This window comes from Anabrus simplex, chromosome 2, assembly GCF_040414725.1.
Source record: "Anabrus simplex isolate iqAnaSimp1 chromosome 2, ASM4041472v1, whole genome shotgun sequence".
Lineage (NCBI taxonomy): Eukaryota > Metazoa > Arthropoda > Insecta > Orthoptera > Tettigoniidae > Anabrus > Anabrus simplex.
In genome coordinates this window covers 682,756,594-682,783,824 of record NC_090266.1, presented here as the reverse complement: position 1 = coordinate 682,783,824, position 27,231 = coordinate 682,756,594, and the positions used below count along the sequence as shown (strand labels likewise).

General features: G+C 38.3%; 1 protein-coding gene across 5 annotated transcripts in view; it reads right to left on the bottom strand.

Annotated features, from left to right (window-relative positions):
- Gbeta13F (guanine nucleotide-binding protein subunit beta-1) overlaps positions 1 to 27,231 on the bottom strand; it is a 222,839-nt gene that overhangs the window by 171,871 nt on the left and 23,737 nt on the right. For all 5 annotated transcript variants that reach the window (XM_067141272.2, XM_067141276.2, XM_067141273.2 and 2 more), the window contains exon 2: positions 18,243 to 18,328. In XM_067141272.2, the coding sequence (XP_066997373.1) occupies positions 18,243 to 18,299 (57 nt within the window). In that variant the 5' untranslated portion in view covers positions 18,300 to 18,328. The remainder of the gene's footprint in view (positions 1 to 18,242; positions 18,329 to 27,231) is intronic.

Sequence of the window (27,231 nt, the reverse complement as noted above, 5' to 3'; positions counted from 1 at the left end):
ACACAACTAACAGCAGTAGCAAGAGTAGTTAGCCTCTCGAACCGCTAGATGGCACGCAGAAGCGGTGTCGCCAGTTTCTCGCGGGAGTTTCCACTATTATATTGAGGTATTTGGTATTAGTAACCTCCTCTATCTCGACATTATCCTTGTAACCAACAATCTTTACATACTGCTGACTGAATAATTCTAATAATCATAACATGGTTATAAATCTTACTTTGCAATATATGTTCATATACCTTAGTTACTGCATTGAAAATGCACACTGGATGATAATTAGATATCGCTACAAAACTGCAGTCTTAAAAATGGGCGTAACTTTAGCAACTTTCCATTTCTCAGGAAAGGATGAAGTGCGAATAGAAAGGTTAAAAATGAAAGTTAATTGTTTAGCCAATAAATCGGCACAAGCCTCAATTTTATATGGAGGTATGCCATCAGGACCACTCAAGCTTTTAGGCTTTAGTTTACCATTAATAGCCTATTCACCTCTTCAATATCTCAGAGGGAAATAGAGGAATGTCATCCAAAGCCAAATAATCCAATATATAATTAAAATCTGATCCGACGTAAACCGACGAAAAATATTGAGCAAAACCATGAACAACATTACCGCCCTCGTAGCTCTCATCATTATACTCAAACGTAGTTCCTCCTGATCTCGTTGAGTCGCTTATTTTTAATGTGCCTCCAGAAATGTGTTATATCACATTTTAAAGTAACCTCTAATTCACTGATGTAATCGATCGTCACAGTACCTGGAGAATTTCCTCTTTTTGGCAGACTTCCTTTTCTTTTTGATTATCTGAATGATATCGTGATTCAACCAGATTGGAAATTTTGAACTTTAGTGACTTGACTCTTAGGTATGCAATTATCAAAGCATCTGTATATTGACGAGTAAAAGAAATCCACAGCCTCATCCACATTCTGATACGTATACAACCAGTTCCAATCGATATATCTTAACTCTTAATACAGTTGTAGAAAATACGCTTTCTTGAAATTGTAGTATTCTCAATTTACATTTTTTGGTAATGAATACCTCTTTAGTGCAGGTAATGATATACAGCATGGGGGATGATGTAAATCTTCAGACACAAGAGCAAATTCCTCACGTTTCATGTCGACTATGAAATTGGCCGGTACAAGAACCAGCGTCCTTGAATTGTAATTAAAAATATTATTATACGACGTTAAACCTGAATACGTCAATTGACCCAATCGATTAACAATCACAGTTCCTTCTGTAAATGAATAACCAGTACCATTAATTTCAGGCAGATTGAAATCACCCACAATAGGGTTAGGAGGGATAATTGTAAACACCTTTTTGAGGTTCCATATGTATTACTTCAAAAAGTGTATTCAAAATTAGATTTAAATATTTCTAGCCATACGAATGAAATATTGGGGCTTATGAAAGTGAATCCAAGAACACAATCATATAAGTAAACAATGTTTACAATTACCCCTACCCTTCAGGGGTAAATGGAAACACCAATTAACTTACAGGATGACACTACTTGAATAAAACCACAGGAAAATGTAAACAAAATACAGAAGTGATATGATATACACAAAACTGGAGGCTGTAATACACTGTTTACATTTACCCCAACATAAATATTTTAAGCTACTTATAAATTTTTCATTCTACATTAGGAGAGGTTTTATTTGATGATATTCATGATAATGAATACATACTAAGAAAAGAAACAGAAAATAGTAGAAATGGGCTCTGTAATACATTTCAAAACACAAATATATAGGCCTATTTTTTCTCATTAACATTCACAGACCCAGAAAAAAAAAAAAAAAAACAAGTCTACAATCATGTGACTACATTTGGGGGTGGCAATACACCTTTTATCATTGAATAATGAATTGTATAAACATAAGTTTCTACAATAACAAAAGTTATGTTGGTGACGTTTGTGCTTTTCAGTCCAGTTACAATGTATTCACCGTTTTCCAACACTGAGTTAACCACACAAATATATGTGTAACGGGATTTTTTCCTATTACCCCCAAGAAAATCAACCAAAATGTAAGAACCAGGATTTACGGACTCATGACTTGGGCATTCACAAATTATGCCTTCTGTAGCATCAAAATCAAGTTCTGTTCTGATGTCTTCATTTTCAGCATCTGTCAATTCAATGCTCTCAACATCAGTGTCTCTTGTCTCAGGTTTCTTTACATCCGTACTTTTCTTCATTTTAACACTTTTAATACCTTTGCTGCCTTTCATCACACAGGTTTTCCTGTTTAACCTTTTCTTCTCTACATCTTTCAATTTATCTAAAACCTCTGTAGTTCTTAGCACTTCTCCATAGCTCAATTGTTTCAGCCCTGGAATGCGTGCTTTTTTTACATCAACTGCTGCTTTTGAATCTCCAACACAGTTCCCCATAATGTTAGAGAATATCTCTATACCACTTTTTGGAGTAGGAATACAAAGCTTTCTTGGTGATGGCTGCCTGATTCTGGTGGATAAGTCCAGAACAACAGTTTCAAGTCCCTTATTAAATGTGTGTCCAATTTCAAAAGAAGTACAGGTCGTGATCACAGTCTTTAAAGGTGTCCTTGGTTCTATGAGAATTAGAAGACAATGGCATGTTAGCTGAATGCGAAGTAGATGGCAGTGATGTATCAAATGAGCTTGAAGTAGATGGCATTGGAATATCAGCTAAATGTGAAGTAGGTGGCAGTGTCATATCAGTAGATAGTTTAGGCTGTTTGTAAGATTTGTACCTTAGCAAGTCAGTTGGGTCAAACAAATCTTCTGGGAACTTGGATGAATCAACACGAAACACACCAGTGTTCACAAAACCACTCACTACATTTTTTGGTGTTACTGCTGCATGTAACACTTCTCCAAGGAGTGCACCAAACTGTTCTTTTGTTAGGCGACTTGGACTCCTGTCCATTTCAGTTTTACCATGTTCCACCAATTTTTTTGTCCCTCTTGGTTTTCACTGGACCAAACACACATTTATCCAGTAGCTGGATTCTGTCAGGTGACTAGGCAGTCGCACAAGTTGGATATTGTTATTTATAGCAGCTTCTACTATTCTAATACTTGTGTGACTGCTATGTCCATCAAACATGAGCACTGCTGTCTGATCAAGCAAATTATGATTGTCTCTGATATTTCTCGCATGAGGAATGAAACAGCATGTAAACCAAGAAAAGAACTGCAGTCCGTCCGTCCATCCATCCATCCATTTTTGGATGCTGCATACTGGGTACCCGGATAAACTGCCTCAGATGTCCACCTTGCTTGTACTGCAGCTCCCTTAACCCTACACTGCGCAGTGGGTCTCACGAGACCCATACTACTTTTTGCATCCCGGAGTAACTGAATAACCAATCTTCCACATGAGGATGGTGTTCCTTGTGAGGCCTGGACTATTCAGACATTTTAGTTCAAAAATCATCCACCATAGACCAACAAAGGGATCACCTACAAAGAAATTTTATAGAGTTTCCATGACAACAGCCATTACTCCAAATACCCGTGTTTCTCTTGTTGATAGGAAGTGCATAGAGTGAAAAATTTCAGTTGTTAAAATATTTTCTGTGTAATTGAGGGCTTTTAGGATAATATACACATGGTTTTTTGTGGAATTATGTTCCTTTACAGCAGAAAATTTAGTGAAAACTGATTGTTCCTTGTGAGACCCACTGCGCAGTAATGAATATTTTTATGGAGACCATGTTAGAGGTTATATGATTTCGTTATTATTGACTTGGTTTTGTTCAGGGACCGAAATGGAGTGTTTTTAAATTGCTTGACAGTGTTTTAAAGTGTGTTTATGCCTTAATAATATTTGTATTGTATTAAAAATATCATATAATGACAAACTAACTGATAAACAATTGTTTGCTGCACTGGAAGAAATTCTTGCAGTAGCTGAAAATAGTGAAGATGGACTGGATTATTCAGATAATAGTGATTAGTTCAGGACGGAAAATATACCCTTTTCTGAGGACATAACCCCTAAGGCTTTCTCCAGACAATCACCAATTGGCCTTCAGCCTAACCAATCAACATTTGGTACCGAACAACAACCACCTACTGAGCCTTATTCCAATCAGCCACAAACATCTGTCAGTTTAGAGTCTGTCTCAGATGGTGCAAAACAGAGAGGTCCTAAGCGTATTTATACCTTAGCAAATCCATCAACAGACAAAGTGAAATATAGAAATGTTATATGGAAAAGAGGATGTATGCATTGGGCTGACGAAGATCTCAAATTTTCTGGCACAACATTGCTACCAGATGAAATATGTGAGCTGGATCTGTTAGTCATAAATGCTTGGATTTTGTCGAAGAGATGCCTTACTGAAAAAGGGATACAGCCTATTATGACACTTGCTGAATTCCTTGCTGATCTTGGTGTAATACTCTGCAAGTTTGGAAAACCCATTACTCCCTCACGGGGAAGGCTTAGATTTGAAGTTGAAGTGCTGCTACAGCTAAAGGAGAGGAAAGGCCCTACTACACCAGCACCACCACAAGATGTTCGGAGTGATTAACTTTCTCATTTTTTGCCAGTATTTACCGAGAATCAGCAGCGCATTAAATTGCCTGGTTGTGGTGCCAAAACACATTCTAAGTGCATAAAGTGTGCAGTATATTTGTGCTACACAATAAGAAAAACTGTTTTTACAGTTATCACACTAATTGAAATTGAGTAGACACGATATTTCCCACTGAAAGGAAAAAATAAAATTTATTTTCAAACTGATCCTTGCTGCAGATTTTTTTTACTTCTTATAAAATGCTATTTGTTTGGGGCGTCGATCCATGTGGATCTTTTGCCCCTACTGGCACCACATTGAATGAACCTGCGTGTAATTGGAATGGCGGTAATGTGGAATGTTGTGTGCGAGTAAATTAAGGACGTCACAAATACCCCATCCCCAGGCCAGGGATATTAATCATTACAATTTAAAGCCCCTGACCCGGCCGGGAATCAAACCCGGGCCCGCTGGGTGACAGGCAGACGCGTTGCCCCCTACACCGCGGGGCCGGACATGCAATAGCCTACTATCTGTGTGATAATTAGGCTTATAAAAGGAAATCAAACATACATGCTAAATTTACCTGATTGTGCAATGCATTATTCATAATCAGCGTGAATGTTCATTTATCATGTTAGTTTTTTATTTTTCAAACAATGTGTTTTGTACATGCTGTATATATGTGCCCTTTAGTTTCGTGTGCTTTTTGCTTTGGAAGGTTAATTTTTTAATTACATCTTTAAGAAAAACCCTGCAATAAAGTATTTATGTGTTGTAAGAGTTCTCAAACATTATTTTACCCTTAGTGCGCAGTGTTCCTCCTGAGACCCAAACCCCTTTTTAAGCCATAATCTTCACATTTTGTAAATATATATTAATTTTTTTTACTATTTTTCCACAAATTAGTACATTATAAGTAATAAAATATATTTTTTTCATCAAAATTTGAAAAATTGCACAGTGAAGGGTTAAATACTATCAAGGGTGGCAAAAAATGGCCATCAGCAGACACACACAGCAAAACAGTGGTTGACTCCCGGTCAGAGCCTCCCGATACTCGATTAAGTGCCTTAACCTTTTCGCCAATTGCTCTTAGTCTACTAGAGTCATGAGAAAAGCCACTTTCATCACAACTGAGGATAAACAGATTTTTCTGGATTCTTCAAATGATATTTATCGCACAAACTTATTAGCTTCGCACAGAAATCATAGACCACAGCTGGATCACGAGCAAGTTTTCTATGTTTCTGCAGATGTTCAGCTTTCTTTAATGACAGACTGGGATGGCACTTCATGAAGGACTGGTACCAGTCTTCCCCTGGTATGCCATCTTTAAAGCCTGAATTTATGTTGTTTGCCTGTACATAATCACCAACAAGATTATTCAATTCCTGCTTATCACACGGGTACCCAATTTGTGATCTTGCTATAAGGCAAGTGACGATTTCCTGTTCAACGCCAGGTTTCAGAACTGTAGGTCTTCCAGCACCTACTTTATCAATGGGCACTTTTCTTCCCTGTATGCTAGGCCATTCCAACTCGAGTACTTAGTGCTGGGGCGCACCAGTGCTGCACTCAGCAGCACCATTCCCCTCCTTCCCCCCCTACCCCAAGCAGTGGTCGCTGCATGTGTACATAAGAGACGGTACATTCATTCACATTCTGTGTGTGTGTGTGTGTGTGTGTGTGTGTGTGTGTGTGTCATTCTTAGTAGAATCTATTCGATAGAACAGACAGCGAAGCAGTTGATTTCTCCTTCGTTAAAAATGTTGTTTCATCCTTCATGGGTGGATTCATATTTTGTTCTCAATACCGAAGGGAAAGCTCAATGTTTAATTTGTCATGTCATTTTAAGCGTAAAGTCTTCAACCATTCGACGACACTACCACAATAAACATGTTTCCACCTATGACGACATTGTTGGCGCAGCAAGAACCGAACAAACTGCCAAGTTAAAATCGGAATTGCCAAGTTCTTCAGAGATACGTAATAACTTATTCATTAGGAATTGTTTTACATGCAATTTAGGAGATTTGTTTTCGTTTTTGGTTTTGTATTATTAAGAACTGTTTAGAATTAGACTTAGATGTGCTGCTAAGAAAACACACCGTGCGAGTTGGCGGCGTGGTTAGGGGCGCTCAGCTGTGAGCTTGCTTCCAAGAGACAGGGGGTTCGAGCCCCACCGTCGGCAGCGCTGAAAATGGTTTTCCTTGGTTTCCCATTTTCAAACCAGAAAAATGCTGGGACTGTTCCTTAATTAAGGCCACAGCTGCTTCCTTCCCATTCCTAGCCTTTTCCTATCCCATCATCGCCATAAGACCTATTGCAAAAAAAAAACACAAATATAATTATTTTATCTCCCTGTCCCACAGATACTTGAACCCAACACTTTAGAAGGCGCACTTCGAGCATGTTACGGGCTATTGTTGCTCTGAAAATTGTAAGAAGTGTGCGACCCTTTACTGATGGTGAATTTGTAAAAGAATGTTTAATAGAGTGCTTGGAAGTACTGGGTCCACGCGCTGCGGCTCACTTTAAGGCGATAAGCTTGTCAAAACAAACCATCTCTCGTCATGTACAGGAACTTGCGTTTGTCTACTTATGAAAATCTTGGAGACTATCAGACGTCGTTACAGACTTTGCACTCTGAACTCAATGTCCGATTCAAAGAATGAAAAATCAGCATCATATTTCCAAACAGAGCTGATAAAGCTAAAGTGCGACGCAATCCTAAAGGACAGGTACGACCACTACAGCGGTGGTTTAATGTCCTTTTACAAGGTGCTCAACCGCAAGAATTTCCAAAACTTCAAGCAGTTGCCTTAAAATTTACGTCAATGTTCGGTACAACGTATGCATGCGAACAGATGTTTCCAGTTCTGAATTTAAATAAATGGAGAACTAGAACTTCTGTCTGATGCAGACTTAAAATCTGTACTTAGAATTTCTGCTGCCAAATCGACTGTAGCCATTATTGGTAAATTAGTTGCCGCAAAACGATGTCAGCAATCGACTTAAACACTAAATGTACATTAAGGCAAACGCAAAGTATGTACAGAATAAATTGTGTGTTTATATGTTCACAGAACTGTCATAAATAATATTGTTCTCATAAGCTGCGCGTGACTCGACGACCTGTGGTTCTGCCTCTGCCACTTCCCCTCCTTCCCCCACCATCTCAACGGTGCTATACCACAGCACCGGGGCTGCTGCCGTGCCGGCCGGGGCCTTGGGAGCACCTTAGTTGGAATCTCTTGCTGTACGCGAGGGTACAGAACAGAAATGGGAACACCATAAATAACGTTCTTTTGCGTGCCTGTATGTGCAAATGTGGTTAACATATATCATTAACTGCATTCTGAACATCTGCTTTTGTATAAGATGGGTCGTCTTCCCCCCCCCCCTATTAGGTTCTTGGCATCTTGTTCCTGTTGAATAAATGAATATACTAAGTAAAACAATCTGCCAAGAATCTATAATCTTTGAAAATTTTAAATAGGCTACATAGGCTACCTACAAGTTTTCTGTGACACGAATGAAGATGTTTACATTTACTCCCCAATGTAAAATTACTGGATGTAACTAAACACCAATGTACTTCCATTCTAACCTATTCAATATCATGTAAACATTTCTTAAACAGTTGTTTCAACTCTGTACTTTATTATTATAACTGTAATGTTTTAACTAACTTTTCCTTAGTATGCCTTATTCCTGTTCAAATATTTAGTGGTGATTATAACATTCACTTTAGTCTTGAACATGAAAAACGAAAGCTCACAACATCAAAAAGTTCCATTACATGTAGTGGGAAATTATTTGAAGGGAAAACCAACTTCCTGTACTACACAGTGCTGCCTAGAGCTGCCAACTGTTACAAATATAAACCAAGTTATAGACCATGTTTACTACTACCCCTTGTTTACAATTACCCTTCCTGACCCTAATGCAGTCCAAAATCGTAAGATTGTAAGTGCTTTCTAAATAACCTAAGTAATCCTGGTAAACTGTTGAAGATGATACTGGAGTAATGTATACAACATTTATAAATAACTTCCTATTATTATTTGAGATGCAAATAGTGATTCACAATGCTGTTTAGAGTACTTGGATAATAGTTTCGCCTTAAAACTTTGACGGCAATCAAAACTCCCCCTGACCCGCTCCTTACCAGTTATTAGAGGATCTCTGTCTTTGCTGAACACTAAATATCTACTGTCAAATAATTCACTGTCATATATACTATTCAACAGAGAAGTCTCAGGGTCAGTACAACAATATCGTATGAAGAGCACAGGAGATTTTGGATAAATGTATCAACCTTAGTACTAAGCCCTCTTACATTTTGATAAATGAAACTCATTATCGTGGCTCATGAAATCAAAGTTGAAAGAGTATCAACATTATGATGAAAAAATTACACTTCATCCAAATCTCCCCCATAACGAATAGCATGCGCTTGGACTTCCATCAGTCTTCCTCATCAAAATTTTGCCATTCCTGTTCACCCACAGATACTTATATTCCCTATTACGCTGCAATTGTTTAGCTTTAGCAAATATAATTCGGCTATTAGGAGATAAAGACTGATTAAAATATATAGGACTAAGGATGGAAAGACCAAGATGAGTTGTGAACAAATTCCTTTTGATCTTGCGTTTTTCTGAGATCTGTTCCTTGTAACACTTTCTAACAAATTTTACAATAATGCCACGAGTTGGACGATTAACTTTTTCCAGCCTATATCACGCATCAATCATATCTTCTTTTATTTCTACATCTAGTGCCTTGGCGACACTGATGACAGTCATTTTCATTCGGTACTTCCGGATCACCGTATCTCGTGTGTGTTAATCCTAGAATACTGCTCATTGTCATCGCACTTTGTTTTAAGTTCACTGAATGCTTTTGCAAGGCAAATGTTTTCAGATAATAAGTTATCAATAATATTTTGCTGTCTATTAATTATTGCCTGCTGATTTCCTAGAATTTGTTTGTGCTCATCCAGCCTTTCATGAGACACATCAATCAACTCACCTAGCTTGTTATTCTATTTCACTAGTAATTTTCTTCAATGTAGCCATGTCTCCAGTTAAAATTTGCAGCAGTTTAAAATGTCCCCAACTGATGGTGCTAACGCAAGTGACTGCCCTTCTTCTTGCATGCTCGTAAGCCGCTGTGAGTTTTACTGGTCACACCTCCATGTCTGACCCTGGGACTTAAAAAATTCCACATCTTGATCGTTAAATCTCACACACTTACTGTGAAACCAACCGCTACAGGTGTTACGCTCAATTTTAGATGCTATGTCCTGCCTAGGTACTGCTTTCCCACAGTTCGCAGAGGTACTCGTATCTATTCCTTAACATAATATTAACCGATAGGCAAGTGATGTGATGCGAGTAGTGTGTTGCGACCCCGGTACCACACGTTCAAGTTACCTTGACTTGATATATCGAATCGAAACCAAAGACAATATATAAAAGTGTTGTGACCCTTCAAAAGCACATTAAACTACATTGATGTGTTTGTTTACATACACATGGCCTTAACCCTGAAAATAATTATCACAAATGTAACTCTTAGAGAAGGATTAGTTTCAATATTTATAGTTCCATAGCATCCATCACACTAACAATCTGTGGGTCCAGGTTCTAATCACTAAACTTACATAGTTTTTATAAAATAACTCATTTACCGGAGCACCATTCATATACAACCTTAGCCAACCATTGCCAACTTTGCAAAAAATTATCTGTTTCAGATAATGAACCCATCTCTCTTCTACGGAAAAACAAAAACGATAGCTAGACCGGCTAGTGGAGACCAAGGGGACAGTGACGGCAGCTGCCTCGGTGAATCAGATTCCGATTATGCTCCGTGTGAAGATGACAGCGATGATGATGATAGCATTCATAGTGATACTGGTGAGCCATTATTCATACCCAAATATAGAATGTCTCTTGGTCAATATTATTGTTTTGCCACCTCACTAGCCGAGTGGTTAGCATGCTAACCGTCAGACACAAATGTAACCGGTTAGATTGCCAGCCGGGTCAGGGGAATTTCTCATCTTGAATGGTCAATTCCCTTGGCTCGGGGACTGGGTATTATTGTGGGTCTCACCATTCATTTCAGATGTCAATACTATTACACTCAGTTTCTAAGTACGGGACTTCACTTTCTTTTCTTTCTTTCTTTTCAGAGCAGGGTTCTGAGTTACCAACAGAGGAACTGAATGCGCAAGAAGGTACAACGTCTTGAAGGATGAATGCTTCATACAACACAAACTCCTTCCACCAGCGCGGGAGGAAGACCTTCAGCTCAAGCAAGAGATAGGCCTATGTCGAAGAAAGTAACAGGGGGATCTGCTCTTGCGTTGCCTGAATGGTTGGGTACACATCCTCCATCAAATTAAATAAGAGAACCAGTAGACTACTTCAGATATTTCTTTGACAACAGCAAACCTGAACACATTGTTGAGCAGTCTAATTTGTATTTGGTATAGTTAGTCTCAGAAAAACCACTGCAGCTAACTTTAGCAGAACTAGAACAATTTCTTGGGACCGTGATGAATATGTCTCTTATACTTGTTCCTAGAACAAGGCTGTACTGGTCATAATCTTTCTGCATCCAGCATGTTAGTGGTGTGATTAGCAGGGACAGATGGCAGGACATAAAATCAAAACTACATTTCAATGACAATTCTCAAATGCCTGCACACAATGAACCACACAGAGATGAGCTTTAAAAATTGAGACTGCTAGTTAGTATGTTACTGTCCAAGTTCAATAGCACTGCTGTTGATCGTATGCTCTGTGTCGACAAACAGATGGTGGCATTCAAGCGCATATCTAGCTTGAAACAGTATATGCCATTGAAACCAAACAAATGGGGTTATAAAATATTTGTCTAGGTGATGAGAAAGGAGTTGTGTACAATTTTGAAATGTTCACTGGTAAGATTGAGCCTCACCCAGGTATGCCTGATCTTTGTGCCAACTCCAACATAGTGTTACGACTTTCCAATGTTATTCCTAGAAATATGAATCATTTATTGTACTTTGATAACTGGTTCACGTCAGTTCCTCTGATAACAGAATTATCAAAGATGCAATTATTTTGTTTGGGAACTGTTCGTAGTAACAGGCTGCCAGGATGTAACATGATTACAGGTTCTGAATTGTAATCTAAAGGGCGAGGATCATTTGAGGAAAGGGAAACTGTTGTAGACGGCGTGACTTTGCGTGCAGTGAAATGGTATGACAGCAGGGCAGTACTGCTCATTTCAACTTTTTCGTCTGCACAGCCCAGTGGTGAAGTCAAGCAGTTTGACAGAAGACTGCACGAGAAAGTTGATGTTGATTGCCGTCAACAGTTTTCATATATAACAAATTCATGGAAGATGCTGATCTGCTCGATGTTCTCATAGCCTTGTACAGAATAATCATAAGGTCCAAAAAGTGTTACATGCGTTTGTTCTTTCATCTCATTGATATGGTCACCGTCACTTCGTGCCTTCTCTACAGAAGAGACTGTGAATACTTTGGTGTCCCAAAGAAAAACCAATTGCCTTTATTCAGTTTCAAGGCCTCTATTGCAGAAGTTCTGCAGAAAGAAAACAAGAGCAATACAGTGTCAAAGAAAAGAAGAAGGCCTTCTGGGGGAAATGACTCTGAATATGAAAAGAAGAAAAAATCAGGACATGCAACAATGCCCATTGCTCAGAAGAATGTCAGAAACGATCAAGTTGGACACTGGACAATTGTTGCTGAAAACCGATGATAATGCAAGTTACCACTATGTAAGGGGAGCCCATCCATCATGTGTGATAAACGCAAAGTTTATCTGTGCCTAGAAAAGAAGAGGAACTGTTTTTTCATGTTTCATAATGAGTAAAATGTCTCAAAACTCTCTGAGTGTAGTGCAAACTACCACAGTGTGAGGGGAACCCATCCATCATGTGTAATAAATACAAAGTTTATCGCTGCCTGGAAAAGAAAAGGAACTGCTTTTTAGTGTCAACTACTAGTGTAACAAATGTATAACAAGTAACTCATCTCATGTTTGTTCCGTATTGATAACAATAATATTCTATTAGAATAAAATTTATTGTATTCTAATAGAATCTTACTCATTATAAATGTGTAATATTTCAAACAACAGTTTTGAAATAATAAAAATTATCAGCCTAGCTTGAGCAACCATGGAGTGAAGTCACGTGGTGCAGTGTGTACCCTGAACATGGTCGGTATCGAGCAGTACCGGGCCGCGATTGGGAAATGGCAGGTGAAGCAGAGTAAGGAGGCCAAGAATAGGCTGGTGATAAGATAAGTAAAAATAGTTGAAGCAGTCCTGGTAGCGTCAGTGATAGCTGTGCTGCTGGTTACTGGGGAGGGTGGAATTAAACGCAGGCCCAAATATCAGCAGAATATTCAGCATGGAGGACTTGGCAGCACTTAAGGTGGTAGTGAGCAAAGTAATACAAGAAAACTGTCAATGGGATAAGGTACAAGAAAGAAAGAACATGATGGAGGAGCACAGAAAGAAGATAGGGAACATGAAGAGATCGTTAGAAACGAAGACTGAGGAATGTAACAGAAGAGTGGGCAACAATGAGAAGGAAATGGAGTTATTAAGAGGGAAAGTAAAACATCTAGAAGAGGAGGTGGTTATGATAAAGAGAGAAGGAGAGGAGTACAGGCAGGAGAGAATGAAGAAAGCCATATTTATATATGGTGTGGAAGGAGAGAGGGAAGGCAAGATTGATCTGATCTCCAAGGTGGTATAGGTCATACGGGATAGGATGAAGATAAACTTCAGTGAAGTGGACATAGACGATCTGGAGAGAGTGGGAAAAACTAAAGGACGGAGGCCAATTAGGGTAAAATTTTTCTCTACCCTAATGACAGAAATTGTGATAAGAAATGGTAACAATTTACAGGGCCAGAAATTAGGGGTGAAAAGAGACATGGGAAAAGAAGGAAGTGAAATTATGAAGATTCTGAACAGACACCTGTGGACAGCGAGACAACAGAGCCTAAAGGCCCAAATAAGAGGTCAGAGGCTAGTGGTGACGAATGGAAGATGGGTTAGGGAACACTCAGTAGCGAAGCTGAAAGAGATGGACAAACGCGTTAGTTCCGAGGGGGGAGAGATGGCAGGGCAAGATAGACGGAAGGAAGAAGAAACAAGGGGTGGAGCCGAGGAAGGTGAGGAGATCAACGCAGGTGAGAATGCAGAGTGCAGTGCGGATACAGAAGACAAGAACAGTGAAGAGGTGAGTGAGGGTGAGCAGCAAGAAATGGCGAGAGCAGAGTGCAGTGGTTTAGTGAGCAAGAAAGGACATGAGAAGAGTGATCGGCAGGAACGTAAAGCTGTTATGAGCAGAGGAAAAAGTAGGAGTTTAAAAGATTTGTGGGGTAAAGTACGTAAAGGGCTGGAGGATGCAGAAGGCATGGAACGGTATAGGTTGGCAAAAAAAGGAGAAATGGAGATAGGGGATGAGGGGGGCGAGAAATACAAGGAGTAAGATTAGGGGAGGAAATTTAGAAGAGAGGGAGGGAAAATTATAATTATATTGGAAAATAGGATGTGTGAATATCGAGGGGCTAATAAGCAAACTAGGAAATAAGAAGGTTCAGGAAGTAGTTGAAAGTTTCGATGTTGTGGCACTCTTGGAGACGTGGCTGGAAACAGGGAAAGAGATTTCATGGAAAGGGTTTGTGATTAAATATAAATACAGAAGAAAGGAGAGGACTAAGGGATGCGCCCCAGGAGGGATGATAGTATTAATTAGGGAAGAAATTAGTGAACTAGTGGAGGATATCGAGACAGATATGAAAGAAACCATATGGTTGAGATTTAATATGGGGTGGGTAGTGGGAAGGATGAAGAAAATAAATCTAGCGTTCGTATATTGCCATCCTAGTAGTTCTCCCTTATCATACTAATACCCACCAACAGCTCTTCAAAAATATGCTTACTTGCATATGCTGAACAGAACAGTGGATAATATAATGATAGTGAAGACAGTGTTGGAGAAGTATAGGAGCCTGCCTAGAAGTAAGGTGTATGTGGCAGCAATCGATTTTGAAAAAGCGTTTGATAAGGTGAATAGAAGGGCTCTATTGGAGAAATTGGGTAGGTTAGGGGTTTCGGAGAAGATGATGAGGGCAGTGGAGGGAATATATAGGGTGGTAAGGTTTTGTGTAAAATTGGGAGACGATAGATTGAGCAGACCCATAGAGTCTAAGGTGGATTTAAAGGAAGGGTGCAAATTATCGCCAATATCGTTTATTTTATTTATTGATGATATCTTGGATGGGCATGGGGCGACCAACTGGGGCGTGGCGGTAATTAGTGGGTTAGAAGCACCGGGATTGATTTTTGCTGATGATGAGATATTGATGACTAACTTTAGTCGGAATGTAGAAGGCTTTAAATGCAGTTTCTGTTTTCGCAAAGAAATGGGCCTTGAGAATTAATGGGAATGAATCTAAAATGCTAGTAGCCCAGGCACACAAAGGGAGAGGGGAGGACAGGAAATGGGTCCTGCAAGGAGAAAGGTTGGAACAAGTAAGGAAGTTGGAATATTTAGGAGTCATTATTAATAGTAAAGGAACTTGGAACGATCATATTAGTAGGGCGAGAAGCAGAGGTTTGGCCGCCCTAGCCTCTGTCAAAAACTTGCTAGCTAAATATCCGGGTATCAGTTATAAAACCCTGAGGTTAGTTTTAAGATAGGCGATTTTTGGTAGGGTATTGTATGGCGTGGAAGTATGGGGGTTGGATGAGAAAAGAGTTGAATTAAGACGAATTATTAGTAATTTCGGTAAGATGGTGATGGGGCTCCCGATGTGCTCAGTCAATGCAGGGGCGGAATTAATGTGTGGGGATGATTGGGAATCTGAGTGTGTGGAAAGAATAGTTAGATATTGGATGAATTTGAAAAGACAGGAAGGGGGGAGGGTATTACAGGCTGCGTACGAACAACGGAAGAGTATGTATAAGGGATGCTGGCTAGAAAAAATTAAGGGATACTTAGAGACGATAGGTTTGGGGCACATGGGGGAAGAGGTGTGGACGAAGACAGAAGCTAGAGGGATGAAGGTGCTGTCAAGGAGGATTAATGATATGTATAGGCAGAAAGTATTGGCCGAAAGTAGATTAAGAAGTCCTCTTAAGTGTTTTTAATAAAGTAGAAGGAGTAACGGGGATAAATATTAGATACGTTGAGAGGTTAAACAGGAGAGGGTTGGTATGGTGGCTGATGGGGCTTCATAAAAATAAGGCATGGTTAAAAGGTAGAGATAAGTCAGAATGTATACTTTGTGGGGCAGAGAACGATGATTTTCACTTATTAGGTAATTGTGAAGAAACAAGTAAGATTAGAAATAGTTTATTGAGCGCCAAACATTGGAAAATATTAGGAATAGGGGATGAACGAAGTATTATAAGGTGGATTATTAAGGAATGGGAAGACGGAGGAGAATTGAACGGGTATTTATGTGTGGTTAAAAATTCCTCTGTGAGAAAAATGGAAGGAGAGTCATAGGGCGATGGTGGTGAGTATAGCTTGGAGGGAATAAGGGGGTATGTGTTTGGAATGGGGATGTGTGTTTATATATGTTTATGGGGGGTCTTGTTTAACAGTATTCAGAGGATTGAGTTTGTTTGGTAATTTCAATAGTAAGTGCAGTGCTGGTGATATGCACATAGTGAAGAAGGTAGAATTCGAGCCTGGAGGTTGAGTAAGACCAGGCGACAACAAAGGGCATTCAGTTTGCGAAGTAGTTGAGTAAGTAAATGATATGGTATGTTCGAAATGTAGAGGTCTTACCGATGGCGAGATTGCAGGATAGTGTGGAATTGTCGTCATTTTGTGTACCTTAAATCCAGAGTAAATGGGTCAAGGAACAAAGAATGCGGAATAAGCAACTGTGTTTACAAAGACTTAAGCTGTATCTGTTGTAACGTAATGTCAGCGGATTTTGTAGAACTACCTGTTGTGATGGTCATGTGGTGATACAAGGTCAGAGTGGGGCTAGAGTAGTCTTTTTGTATGTAGATTCTTGTTTAATATTATTATTATTAATAGGGTTATTGCATTGTGAACATGTATTTGGACTGAAAGCCTGTTTTGTTCATTAATAATAAATACAAATAATAGTCAAATTTAGTTGTTTCCCTATTTATATTGGATGATTCAATGAAGAAAACTTCACAGATTTTAATCCATTACTTCATAATTCAGTCCATAGAGGGATATTTATTAACCTCTTCTTCCATTTTAATATACAGTAGAGTCTCGATTATCCGACCTAAATGGGACCTGGAGTATGTCGGATCAGCGAAAATGTCGGATAATACAGAATTACTTTGAAAATTAACTAAAACAAACAGGAAGGCCGTACTGTATTACTAAAACAATAACATGTTTTACAGCACTCTATTTAGTGAATTATCAGTTCAATTGTACAGTACATGCAGTATTGAACGAACATTCCAAGTATCTTACGAAAAAACTTGCCAACAATCAAGGATGAAAGGAGTTTCCGCCGATATTTCCTCTTCAGTGTTTCCAGCACACCTTGGTCCATTGGCTGTCATAATGACATCACGTTAGGAGGGAGGAACATGAATTTGATGTCACCACTTCTAAGTTGCTGTTCATTTGGGTGTGATGGAGCGTTGTCTAGTTGAAGAAGAGGTTTTCTAGGGAGAGTGTTTGAAGCTAGAAATGTTTCTACATCTGGAACAAACTGTGTAACAAAACAGTCTTTCAAGACATCCAGGCAGCCTTCTGATTCGTGTAATGGACTGGAAGAGCATTAACAGAAATATTTTTAAATGCCCTAGGCGTCTTTGCTTTACCAATCATAAGCAATTTTCCTTTTAAGTACCCAGTAACATTACTACAGGCAAGAACAGTAAATCTTTCCTTACTACGCTTGTAGCCAGGTGCAGACGTCTCGGCTTGGGCTGCGAGAGTTTTTGACGGCAGCATCTTGAAATTCAGCTCAGTCTCATCACAATTAAAAATCTGATAACCAGTTAATCCTTCAGCAAGTATTATTACTTGACATTCCTTTTTAAATTTCACAACCTCATCGGATTTAGCTGACAGTTTTTCTCCACAGATATTAAGCTGCCTAATGCCGTACCGTTTTTTCCACCGGTGAAACCACCCAACACTGGCAGTAAATTTAGGGTCCCCTTCATTAAACTCCTTCTGGAAATACATCGCCTTTTCTTGCAGAATGGGGCCAGATATTGGCATGTCCTTTAGTCTCCACCAAAAGTTCAAAATTAAGTCTACCATTGTCGGATAACTCTGAATGTCGCATAAGCGAAGGTCGGTTGAGCGAGACTCTACTGTACTTTGTAAACTGCAGGACTGTCACTCCCTGAAAACTTTTCACCTGGAGACTAATTTGTTAAGGCAACTTGACAATAGACCTTCTGCAACAATTTTGTATGAAGAAAAAAGAATAGCTACAAAGTGAACAATGTATTCTCCCCTATTCTTACCCTCAATCCCATGAAATATGTTCATATCCCACAATGGACAAATAAACAAGCCATATATAAAAAGTGCAATTGTGGAGTATTCTCTATGCATGTCTCTAGTGAAGTACAATATATATAAAATTGATGGCCCTGTACAGCATAAGTAGGAAAGCTCAATTATTAAGGAGAAGGACTTACGCGGATTGCATTTTTTAACGTTTCTGCCTCTTGCCGTAGACTGTCTAATTCATTCATACTTGCAGAACACTCCAATCAAGGAAGAGCTGGAAGAAGAAAACATCATTTCCACAACTGGCAACGTAAACAAGTCACATGAAATAATTCCAAAATTAGTTCTATTACAAACACACAAGGTAATTTATGGCAGAATACAATGAGAAGTAGTACAGAACAATTTAAACAGGAACAGTTCTCAAAAATTACATCTTTGTAAACAAAATGATCAGTTAAAATTTTGGAAGATTCCTTGGTAAATTTAACGAAGGCACCTACACAGCAGTTAAAACAGCGTATCAGGAAAGTACAATCTGACAGTAAGCAAAACAAGGAAAACAACAACTAGGAAATTCAGGAGTCTTGGTGATAAAATATCAGAGTAAGTAAAATACACAATCTCAAGAGTACACGTGGAAAGATAACCTAATGAAAGCTGCGCTTTAAATGCATTGATGGACTTGGAAAACTGCTATACCCTCTTTCCTCACTTCAAGCTTCATGACAACGATGTTTGTTTTTTTTGGTAGTGGCTTTACGTCGCACCAACACAGATAGGTCTTAAGGCAACTAAAATTGTTTGTTGTTTAAAGGGGCCTAACATCTAGGTCATCGGCCCCTAGTGATGCAAGGTGCAACAAAACGAACAGTGATGAAAAACTTTAAAATGTATCCACTGACGAGAATCCAAAACGAATTATCAAAAAATGACCATGAATCCAAAACAATCAGTGGACCCAATTCACAATGCCTTATTTTCTGAGATGATGCTTGTTGTACAAAGGGGTCCAAAATCCAGGTCACTGGCCCCTCATGATAATACTCATCACTGGTAAAGAAGAACCATAGTGTTGTTCCTATAGTGGTACTAATCACAGGTAACGTAGTTTCATGGTATGTCACAGAATCACCCTCACAGGTAACAGACTCATGGTGCTCCCCACATAGTGGAACTAATCAGGGTCAGATCCATGGTGTTCCTCATAGTGGAACTAATCACAGGCCACGCATATTCATGGTGTTGCTCACATATTAGTAAGCGACACTACTATTACACGCAATGTAGACCCACGGTGTATCACACATATTGGTACCACATACAGGCAACACAGACCCGTGGTGGTCCTCACATAGTGGTACTAATCACAAGTAACGATCAAACCCATAATGTTCCTCACACAGTGGTACTAATCACAGGCAACGTAGACCCATGGTATTCTCATATAATGGTATTACTTGTAAGCAACACAGACCCATTCTGAAAACAGCGGAACAAACACATTCGAGTGCAGCGCTCAGCACGTTCTTGTGCTAGACACTAGTTTGTGCAGCCGAGCGCCCATTCCTTCACCTCGGTGCGATAGACATGGTAGGACTAATCGCCTCTTATGACAGGCAGGGGATACGGTGGGCGTATTCTTCATCTGCGGCCCCCACCCACAGGGGACAATATGAAACCACACCAGATTGATGGATCATACTATAAAGTGGCAGTGATTAGTCCATCATATTTCAAAGTGCCATTCAAAATGAGATAAGGCCTTTTTTCACATCTATACAAGTAACAATACGATGAGGCATTTGTCATAAATAGGGATGCGATTTTTTGGTATCAAAGATATGTGCAAAATGTGTTAAAAACTTTATTTTACACAAGGGGCATACTATATTGTTTTACACTTTATTTTTTGTATGTCTGGGTATGGTTCACATTTCACTTTTGAAGGTAGTGACATAAGGGTGTTAAGTGTCATGGGGTTTGGTTTTGGTTTTTTGGTGCAATAAACAGTTACGTTGTTGAGCCTAAAATTATTTGAACTATGGAGCAGATTGTGGAACACATGTTTGGCTTGGTTATTGCAATGTGATCAAATATTATGCTAATGAAGTGATAGGAAATTTAAGCACACTCAACTCAAATTAAGGTGATTCTAGTGGAGTAAAAAAGCCCATGCCAGATGAGATGAAGGTTATTTAAGAGAATTTGAGTCATCTCTTGACTTACTCCTACAGTGTAATTAATTCTTGTGCATGATTTCTATTTGATGAGACAACTATTAAGGGATACATTTGTTAATTTGGTCACATTTAATAACAGATGAACTTTAGGATAAAATTTATCAGATCCTCAATCGATTCTCATTTATCCTGAACTTAAAGAAGACCAAATAAATAATGAAATTATAAATCTTGCAAAATAAACTTGTAAGCAGCACATATCTTGGGTGTATTGATTGTGGATGTATTTTTTATATTTTGTTAATTCATATGCACATACTGGTGATTGTGTTCTGTCATTGTGTAGTCATCGTATGATAACTTGTCATTGCGTTCTACTGCAATGAGGTTGTTTCAGCATTACTTTGATTATCTCTCTCCGAAATGGAGACTGTTTAAATATTTAAATGTTTCTAAATGTGAAGAGATGATAACTGTGCCAAACTTGATACATACTTTAGGAATAGTGAAATCCAAAAATATTCACCGAAGAAATGATGTACATAAGTTTCAAGTTAATTCAAAGAAAGATATAAAATTAATTAGGAAAGGAAGGGAAGAATTTTTCATACCATAAGTTTTGAAGACTGAGAATTTCTTTAAAACTTCTAACTTGCATGCATATGCAGCACATACAGTGAGCTGCTGTTATTCGTTATATCCCAGAAACCAAGAGGAGGGGAAAACCCAACTCTCAGCTATTCTCCCCCCTCTCTCTAAGCACACTTAATTGCAATCTCAACTGTGTAGTGCACAGACTGTTGCCTGTGTAACCTGAACCATATATGGCAGATATGCCAAACTATTCTACTAAGCTTTTCCACTTTCATCTTTTCAACACAAACACTACGGCGATTGCAGCATTGCTGTCAGATGATTGCTTCACCAAACCTCCGATGACATGACTTCTAGAAGTTAGACATCTTTCAGCATATTCTTCAGCCCCTCTGCCCTGCCTTCTATTTTAAACTCTTAATTATATGGCCTCAAGCTGCTATCCTGTGGAGACTATCTTTGGCTTGGAGAGGGAGGACCTACTACATTCCTGTGTTATGTTTCAGTCTTGCGTTTGAATGCCCGGATTATCGTTGTGAGGAAGGAGGCATGAGGTATGAACACTTTTAATGAACTTTCTCATTGTCCCTATGGGGATACTATCGTTATCCACTCAGAAAGAGGGTGTTTTTATCTTATCATTCCTTGTTGAAGATTACTATGGTCTCTTTTGGAAATAACAATCTGGACTAAAAATTTACGCTATGCCCCTTGCCGGACGCATATGTAAGACAAACTGAATCTAGTTCATTACCTAACTTAACATTTGTTAAGTGAACTGTTCTGCTCCATGGATAATGAATGACCTGAGTAACTCAGATTTTTCTTCGTTACTCCCTGTGTTTCAGGATGTTTGGATTTTCCTATTTCCTTGGTTACCTTGTGTTTTTTTTTTCCATTTTTAAATGCCGTTTCTATTTGAAGTTAACCTTTCTTAGGTATTGTTTGAATTCTAGCATTGATATTAATTCGGTACTTTATAATCTATTTCTACACATTTGCAAAGTATGATATGGTCCAGAAGTCTTAATAAAGTATTTTATATAGAGTCATATGACAGGCATTGATCGTCCAGTACTCTAATTATCTGGGTACTACGTTCCATATTTATAAAGTGGTATCTTTGTCTTTCTCCCCTCGGTTTTACTCTTATATGCCGTTTACTCGCCTCCTACTTGTTGAGGTTATTTGACTGGAGAAATACCCCAGATTAATAACCCTCTTGCTATATGGAATCACTCAAATCCATGTTTCCTGGTTTTGTTTCTCCCCGCTCCTTTTCCTTTAAAAATACTTATGAAAATAACTTTACATACCAAATTTATATTTCTGTACCATCTACTTTGGTCCTCTACCTGCCCACTGTCGTTACTCATACTTCCACTCCCGTCCTGGCTTTCAAAACATTTCTTACGCTATTATCTTTGTAACATGAGCCATGACATGGAGGGGGGGGTAAAAGAAGTGAAAAAGATTGAATTCTTTTCTATGAAGATACTCATATTTCAATACCTGAAGGTATTACACATGTGAAAATTGGTATTTGGAATGTCCTTTAAAATTGAAGGAACATATTTTTTTGAAAAATCCGCTTAAGTGGGGGGTTAAAAGGACTGAAAAAGGGGTTTAATCCTTTTTATGGGGATACTTATTATCTCGAGAATGGATGTTACAGGTGTGATGATTGGTATTCGGAATCTCCTTTAAAAATAAAGAAACCCATATGTTTTTGTAATATCCACTTAAGGGGGAGGGGGTAAAAAAAAGTGAAAAAGGAGTCAAATTTATTTTAGAAGGATATATCTAAATAAAATGATACAGACATGAAGATTGGTATTTGGAATTTCCTTTAAAAATAAAGAAACGCATATTTCTTGTTTTTGGATTATCTCCTTAAGGGGGTGAATAAAGGTGAAAAAGTGGTTGAATACCTTTTATGAGGATATTTATATCTCAAAAACTGAAGATGTTACATACGTAGAAATTGGTATTTGGATACTGCTTTAAAAAAAAAACTTTGTGAGTATTTTGTTCTAAGTGTAAACATTTAGGGCTGATTGCAGAAACAGTATTTAGACGATGTCTACGGTTAAACAATGGCTAAGTATGGCTGCTGCACTGCAGAGACGTTAATTATCACTTAGACACTGTCTAAAATCGATGTTCAACCGGTCATGTTTAAACACTGCCGAGAGCACTGTTTAACCTCAAATGAGAGGAGTGAATCACAATCAGAGGTTATGTACCATGAAATATGTAATTTGTATTATGTTGAGATGATTCCGGGTAGAAAGGTTAGTCCGCTGCTAAATCGCAGCAATTCGTTTGGAATGCACGGGGAGATAGATCTTAAAATAAGGTTTCGCTTTTTGAGAGACTTGTTTCTTGAGACTGACAAAGTGACAGTCCGGTAACTGTCAACTTTAATACAATTCTTGGCAACCGATATATTTTACAGTATTATATATATGGTGTAATTTCCATTGAATTATAGTTTGACTTCCACTACATACATATCAAAATTACGTGTCCCGATCGTCAGAGGGCTGTCACATACCTCAACCAGGAGGGATTCACTTATATTTACTGCCAAGTAAACACACATAATAGTGAAAACTACTAAGTAGGTTGTATGGTTTTTACATATATAATCGTATAAGTTTTCGGCAACTAACAGATAGGAAAAGGCAAGTGGTGGTGATTACTGTTTAAAGAGGACTGGGGAAGAAGGGCCGTGGCCATAATAACAGCCTTAGTGTTTGCCTGGTGTAAAAATAGGGAAACTACGGAAAACAATCTTCACGGCTGCCGATGATGCGTTTCGAACCTACGATCTCTAGAATGTAAGCTACATCTATATGGCCCTACTTACACATTACTATTGTTTCATCTTCCCTTCGTCAAAGCTACCGTATTTATGAGTAAATTACACTCACTGTAACAACACTATAATGAAAGCTACACTTCTCCATACGGTGGCGTGTCGCTTTAGTGTCGATAATATTATGAGATTTAATTTCCACCGAAAGCGATGCTCTTATCTGTGGGCAAGTCATGCTCAGCCATATTAGAGTAATGTGAAGGAAGACAAACAGCTGCCTGGTGTTTGGCGCGCGCACCGACGAATTTCATTGGTTGCGACTAGCAAAGAGTTGCATGAAAGATACTTCTGTCTCCATTTTCAAACCAAAGTTGAAACTTTAAGCGATGTCTAGTTAAACATCGACTGAACGTTGTCTATGCAAAGGAAGATCGTGCTCGATATAGACGTTTAGGTAGACTGTGCCTAAGGCTTAAAACTAGTCATCGTTTCTGCAATCGGCCCTTATTATCTGCATTATTAAGTTTGGAATTTACTGAATTAAGTTTATTTGGTTTACTTTTTATACATGTAAGCTTTGACTATGAACTTCATTTTAGAATTTTTTAACATTTTCAGTTTTTTGACTTGATAGTGGGCTGTTTCTTACATGGACAGCTCTATGTTAGCTAGTTATCAACATAAAAACCATTGATTGCTTTTAATAGCCTACCCTTAATCCCACAGTCCCCCAGAATGGTTAACATATTTCTGTGGCTTGGTTCTAAAAGGGCCAATGTCAAAAAACCTGTTTATGAGCTCTGAGCATTACAAGTCTGGCTTATAGTTTTCCAATTTTTTTTCAACAACTAACTTTAAATAACTTTATACTTTCTTTGTAGAAGTCACCTTATTAAACGCTAATTTTTTCTATCATATTCTTTAAAAATTGCCAGGTCTCTAATCTTTATTGGTAATCTAACACTATTGGCGAGGGCTTATTTAATTGAACGTTAACTGTTCGTTTAGTACTTAACAGAGACACTGACCCTTTTAACATGTTGCAAGCCAGGATAAAACGCGTTTGTATCAGTAAAGATCTCAATTTCGATAAAAAATGACATTGGCCCTTTTAGAACCAAGCCACAGATTTTCCCTCTGTTCTGTGACATATGCCTTCTCTAGAACTATGGACATAAACGTAACACTGTCTATTCATCATGTAGCATTTTTCAATTATCTGGCGCACACTGAAATTAATCCTGACAGCCCCTCTGTAATCCGATACCATACTGGCTTTCATCCAAATTACTCTCAACCACTGATCGCATACTCCATCCCAAAATGCCAGTGAACACCTTGCCTGATATACTAATCAACAAAATACCTCAATAAATGATCAGAAGTTATATGATAATTGAAGGCCTCCCGAACAACTGGTGTCAGGGATGCACAGTGTTGACAAGTGCTAGATTGTTGCAACGTCCTCACAGTGCTAAATACCGATTCAACCAATATCTGTAAGATTGGAGGGGACTTGTCAGAGAAAACAATACATCGCCATTCCCATGTCCAGTTCGGATATGCTTTGCATTGTTAATGATATATTGGATTATACTGAGTGGTAAAAGTATACCAAGAAGAAATATTTGTTCAGAACATGAGCTAATTCAGTCAGATACAAAACAATACAAAAAAATTAAGTAGTAGTACGGTAGTTAGTAACAATGATAGTTACTGATCGCTGGTAAGCAAGTCACATTAAATTTTACATCATTGGCCATTTGTTAAACCAGGTATGAATATTGACCCTCAAAGATAAACATGAACAACACAGATGTCTTTGTTAAAAAAAAAAAAAAAAAAAAACCCCACACGTGCGCGCGCACACACACACACACACACACACACACACACACACAAAAGCCACAGAATACAGTAGTGACCCTGAATGTACTCCCTATTCAGCTGTAGATCCTACCAAAATCTTAAAAATTAAAAACAGAAGAGAATAGCACAATACTGCAGCGATGATTCGAGTCTTTGCAGCCAGGCTGTCACATCAAACTGTCCAGCTGGAATTGACACTGCGTGCGATACTGAAGACGGAAGTACAACATAATTTCATGTGGACTTGAGTGTGGTCTTAACATTTAGTAGGATTGAATTAGGAGGGGATAGCTAGTGCGCTGGACCCACAATGCAGATTACATGTTATCTAGCAAAGTAAGAGCTCAGACAGACATCTGCCTAATTTAAGCACTTCCGAGCATATCATGAATGGACATTTTGGCACACTGAAACATGGGATGTGTAATGACAGCAGGTTATCACAAGTTGTTGGAGGGTCACCGGATCTTCTGATACCTTTAGGTTGCCCAGAGGAGTAAGTACAAGGGCACTGAACTCAAAAGAGACCGATTCCATTCGTTCTGTTACCCACGATGTAAAGCATGCAATTAATCTGTCATTGCAGAAAGGTTGTGAATCACAATTTTAAAGGAGAGAGGAAAAACATCTTAGGAAGCATGTAAATGAATAATTCTTTCTCAATATAACATTACCACCTGTAAAAGCAATACCAGACCGAAAGCCACTAATAATTTCTAAATTTTAATCTTTTATTTCTTCAAAATTTCTGTTTTAAAACAGATGCATATCCTCTCTGCAATGAACGATCCTTCAAGGTAAAAAAAAAAAAAAAAAGGTATACGTCTTTATTGTTCTTGAAAATTGAGAAAATACATTCAGCTTTCTCTTCGATTTCAACAAATTTAAACTCTAGGTCCATATACTTTAAGGAATTAATGATTCAGTCAGTGATCAGAGTACATCTTTATATTTAATATGTCCGCTGTTTTCTTGATATTGGTAGGCACCTTACCGGATGGATATGCATGTTCTGTAGGAAGTGTAGATTTTGTATTAATGTTATGAAGATGGAAGCATTCCCTGTTAAGACCATCAATGAATACTTCTGTGAGCACAGTATTCAAAAGTCATCTACTTGGAAGAAAAAAAAAACATTTCCACTAGCAGTTACCCGCGGCTTCGCACGTGTGGATTTCGTAATTTGATAAAAGTAATCGTTCGTCGGTACTGTACTAAGACATTATCTGAAAATCCCTCAAAATTGAGTTTCATTCACCCCAGAAAAGCTTTGTAAACAACATTTGTGGTATTGACTTTTGAGGCTATGACCATGTTACACACAACTGTACAAGTGAGAAACAGTCATCTCTCAACTCGAAATAACACGTTCCTTTATTTTTAAACAAGATTCCAAATGCTTAATTCCACGTCTCTAACATCTTCAGTCACTGAGATATAAGTATCCCATAAAAATTATTTAATCCATTTATCAGTCCTTCCCCCACCTAAGTGGATTTTCCTAAAACAAAAAATACATGTTTCTTTATTTTTAAAGGAGATTCCACATACCAGTTTTCACGCCTGTAACATTGTCAGTTTTTGAGATTTAAGAAAACTCATAAAAAATTATTCAACTCCTTTTCCACTTTTCACCCCTGTTAAGTGCCTTTTCCTAAAACAAAAAAAAAATACACGTTTGTGTTTAAAAGGAGCTTACAAAAACCAGTT